The sequence below is a fragment of the Brassica oleracea genome, chromosome C2 (genome assembly GCF_000695525.1).
Source record: "Brassica oleracea var. oleracea cultivar TO1000 chromosome C2, BOL, whole genome shotgun sequence".
Classification (NCBI taxonomy): Eukaryota; Viridiplantae; Streptophyta; class Magnoliopsida; order Brassicales; family Brassicaceae; genus Brassica; species Brassica oleracea.
This window is the reverse complement of record NC_027749.1, coordinates 43508355-43512804: the sequence shown is the minus strand read 5'-3', so window position 1 is coordinate 43512804 and position 4450 is coordinate 43508355. Positions and strand designations below refer to the sequence as shown.

The window sequence follows — 4450 nt, the reverse complement described above, 5'->3', positions numbered from 1 at the left end:
TAATGACCCTTAGGAATCGCTAAGGGCTTCCGTTGCGGTTGGTCTAATCGCCTTCTCTTTTTCATTTTTACATATTATCTTAGTTTCACTTTCCGATTTCGAATTTATTAGATGGAAAGTGAGTCTTAAATCTTTATAACTAGGGTTCCTTTATACCATTCCTTTTTTGCTAAGCTTTGATCACGGAAACTATAATTAAAATAATAATATAAAATCAAAAGTCGTATGAAATAAAATAAATTATATTAGGGACTAAAAACTTTATACATTGGTTGTGGATGGATCACCACCTCTTTTGACATGTATAAACTATCTTTAAAATTGGGTGTGAGAATGTTGAGGATTAAAAGCTAATCGACGATTTTTTTATTCTTTTTGTTTGGTCAGATCCTAATCGATGATTTTCTCAACAGGTTTTTTTTTTTTTTTAAACACTATTTTATATATTCCAAAAGATTACAAGAAGGATCAGAGTCAATCCCAATTAAAACAGAGTTTTAAAAACAGAGCAAACCAAACTTGCTTTTAAATATAAAAGTGTCTAAGCCAAGCTGGAAACCCAATAGCAATATAGGATTGAAAGAGATCCTTAGAGACTACACTATTAGCGATTTGTGTAGCCCCTCTGAGATCTTTGTGTGCTGTCCATGAAACACGCCATTTCAAAAAGCTTTGGAACATTGGCATGAGTTTTGAGGTATAAAACTTGAGAGCTGGCCATGCTGAAGGCTTGACGATTGCTTTGATGAGATCATGATCTTCACCACTGAAAATGACTGAGTTATAATGAAGTGATTTCATACTTTCAATAGCCTAGCTCCAGCTTTCAAAAGATGCTTCTAAACGACTGTTAATGCTTGAAAAGGATCTTCTACCATGAAGCATCACTTTACCATCTGCATTTGAAAGAATCCAAGAAGCTCCACTTTGATTCCTGTCTTTGTCCCATGCCGATCCAATTTCACATTTGAGCCATGATATTGGAGGAGGTTTCCAACCGAAAATGATCCTCTTCTTTCTTTCAAGATCAATTTGACATTCCTGTTTTTCCATCGCCTTGACTAGAAACCAATGATCTGTTTCTTCATATATTGATCTGATAAGGGGAGGACCTAAGGATAACTTGTTTTCGAAGAAAAAGGAGTTCATGTTCTTCCATATTGACCACAGGATCCAGGGACCACTTCTTCTGATTGAATGGGGAATATTCTGGTTTATCCTTGTCTTTAGAACATAGTAAATGTTGGCGTAGATAGAATTGTGATCAAACCCATTCTGCGGAACAGGGAAGTTGGAAGAAGCCCATGTTTGTTTTGCTACCGTACATGTAAACATGACATGATTAATGGATTCTCCTTCTAATCCACAAATTTGGCATCTTGTATCCACTTTCATTCCTCTGTTGATGAGGTTATCAGCCACAGGTAACGCTCCAGAAACTGCTTTCCAAAGAAACATCTTGATTTTTGGTTCTGTTTCTAGAAGCCAAATATTATTCTTGATTTCATTCAAAGAGGGTAGAGCTTGACCCAGTGCATAGGCTTCTTTAAACGTTTCTTTTTCTGCAAACCAGTAACCCGAGCGAACCGCATAATCTCCAGATTTAGTATGGTTCCAACAATAGAAATCCGGACTATCAATCACTGGTTTAATCTTCAGGATGAGCTCAATATCTTCTTGATAAAATAGCTCCTCAAGTTTCTGCATATTCCAGTTATGGGAATTGGGAAGCAGGAGATCAGAAACTCTGAGATTCAGATCAATCAGTATGTTCTTCATCAAGGGAATGCGAAGTCTATCTCCGTCCACAATCCAGGGTGAAGACCAGACAGATAAAGTTTGACCATTACCAACCATATGCCTTAAACCTTTAGCCAAAAGTTCTCTACCGTGCAATATGCTTCTCCAAGCGTAAGAAGGTCTAGATCCCATAGAAGCAGATAAAAAGTTCCCTGAAGGGAAGTATCTACTCTTTAGAAATCGACTGAGAAGAAATGACTGATCAGATAAGATCCTCCAAGCTTGCTTTGCCAAAAGAGCTTGATTAAATAGCTCGATATCTTTAAAACCCATCCCTCCTAAATGTTTTGGAACACATAACTTATCCCAACTTAACCAGTGGATTTTGCCTTTGTCCTCTGATGATCTCCACCAAAAAGCAGCCACAGCAGATGTGAGGTTTCTACAAGTTGATTTTCGCAACCTGAAGCAACTCATAGCATATATAGGCATGGCCATAGCAACTGATTTGAGAAAAATCTCCTTACCGGCTTGAGAAAGGAACCTTGTATACCAGCAAGACATTCTCCCTTTCATTTTGTCTTGGATATAGGCTAGCATTTCAATTTTTGAACCACTGAAACACTCCGGCAAGCCTAAGTATTTTCCAACTCCACCTTCCGAGAAAATGCCAAGCTTAAGCTGAATCTGCTTCCTTACATCCAAACTGATGTTTTTTCCAAAAGTTAAGGAAGATTTCTCCAAGTTGATGGCCTGTCCTGTTGCTTTACTGTACTTACAAAGTATATCTTGAAAAATTTGACATTGATCAACTTCAGCTTTGAACAGAAACAAGCTGTCATCCGCAAAAAATAAATGATTAACAGCCGGTCCTTCGTTGTTGAATTGAATGCCACTTAGGAGAGCTTTGTTTGATGCTTGATTTAACAAATGGGTGAGACCTTCCGTGCATAATACAAAAAGAAATGGTGATAAAGGATCACCTTGCCTTAGACCCCTTTGAGGCACGATGAAACCGTGAGCTTGGCCATTGATCAGAATAGAATATTTGACCGAGGAAACGTAAGACATAATCCATTTGACCCAAACTTCCGCAAACCCAAGAGCTCTAAGAAGAGCTTGTAAATATGTCCATTCTACTCTGTCAAAGGCTTTCGACATATCCGTTTTAGCAGCCATATAAGTTCTTGATACAGTATCATGCGTTCTGAGGCTGTGAATTGCTTCATGAGCCAAAATAATATTGTCTGAAATGAGACAATCCTTCACAAAAGCTGACTGAGTAGAAGACACAATGTTGGGGAGAAATCTCTGAAGTCTTGATGCCAAGATTTTGGACACCGTCTTGTACATAACCGTACATAAACTGATAGGCCTCAAATCTGACATAGAAGTAGCATTAACTATCTTAGGGATTAGACAGATCTGCGTGTAATTCCATTCAGCGGGCAAGACCCCTGTCTCAAAAAAACCAAGAACTTCTGAAGTAAACCGGTCGCCTACAATGTCCCAGAAGCTTTGAAAAAAATGACCAGACATTCCATCTGCTCCCGGAGCACTGTCTGGTTTAATAGAGAAAACAGCATCCTTAACTTCTTTGGCTGAAACTTTCATCGTTAAATGATGGTTCATAACTGATGTTACTTTCTTTGGAAAATCATGGAAAAACTCAGTGTAATTCTCCGAGTTTGTAGACTTGAAAAGATCCAAAAAATATTGGATAGCTACCTGCCCCTTCGAAGCTTTTGACCGTTGATAAAACCCATTTTTATCAAGCAGTTTCCCAATTTCATTCCTTGATCTTGAAGCTTTAACAACCTCATGAAAGACTTTTGTATTACTATCTCCATGAAGAATCCAAACATCTTTATTTTTCTGTTTCCAAAAATTTTCCTCGTCTTTATAAGGTCGGACTAAGGACCTCTTAAGGAAATCCATCCTACCAAAGGATGGAGAAATTAGAGATTCTTCATCTTCAAGATCTGCTTGAAGCTTAGAAATCATATCCTTTGAGTTTAGTTGATTTTCTTTTTTCCATTTACTTAAGGCTTTCCTACACAATCTGAGTCGAGAAGCCACAGAATTGTTTGTACTTTGCAAGTTCGAATTCCAGGCGTTGTTAATAGCTTCTCGAACTAAAGGCTTCTGCAGCATCCTTTTGTCAAATCTAAAAGACCCCTTGTAAGATTCTTGAGAAGATATTAGTTTAACCAAAACCGGACGATGGTCAGAGCCACGTTTGGGTAAGAAAGCTTGGTTTGCCGCATGAAATTGTGAGAACCAATCCTTGTTCCCAAATGCTCTATCTAGCTTGCTTTGAATCCAAAGGTTACCTCTTCTACCACTCCAAGTGAAGCTGTTACCTGTGCTAGGAAGTTCCATCATACCACAAATCTGAAGCATTTCCGAAAAATCTTGGAATGTAGAATCATTCCTCCTAGGACCTCCAATCTTTTCAAAGTTGTTTAGAATCTCGTTGAAATCACCTAGCATACACCAGCTTCCAGTTCTATTTACACGAAATCTGAGTAATCTTTCCCAAACTAGATGCCTGAGTTTGAAAGAAAGGTTACCATACACACACGACAAATGGAACTGCTTATCTTCATATATAATTTTTAAATCCAAAATATTCTTGTCTGCATACAGGACTTCGACTTCTATATTGTTTTTCCAAAAAAGAGAAAGACACCCCCCCCCCCCCCCCCCC

The 4450-nt window shown here is 38.2% G+C and overlaps 1 protein-coding gene across 1 annotated transcript in view; it reads right to left on the bottom strand.

Moving 5' to 3' along the window:
- The window catches only part of LOC106324317, a 6601-nt gene extending 2368 nt beyond the window's left edge, over nt 1-4233 (bottom strand). Inside the window, exon 1 of the mRNA XM_013762307.1 lies at nt 894-4233. Within this exon, the coding sequence (XP_013617761.1) occupies nt 894-4233 (3340 nt within the window). The remainder of the gene's footprint in view (nt 1-893) is intronic.
- Between the last annotated feature and the right edge of the window lie 217 nt (nt 4234-4450).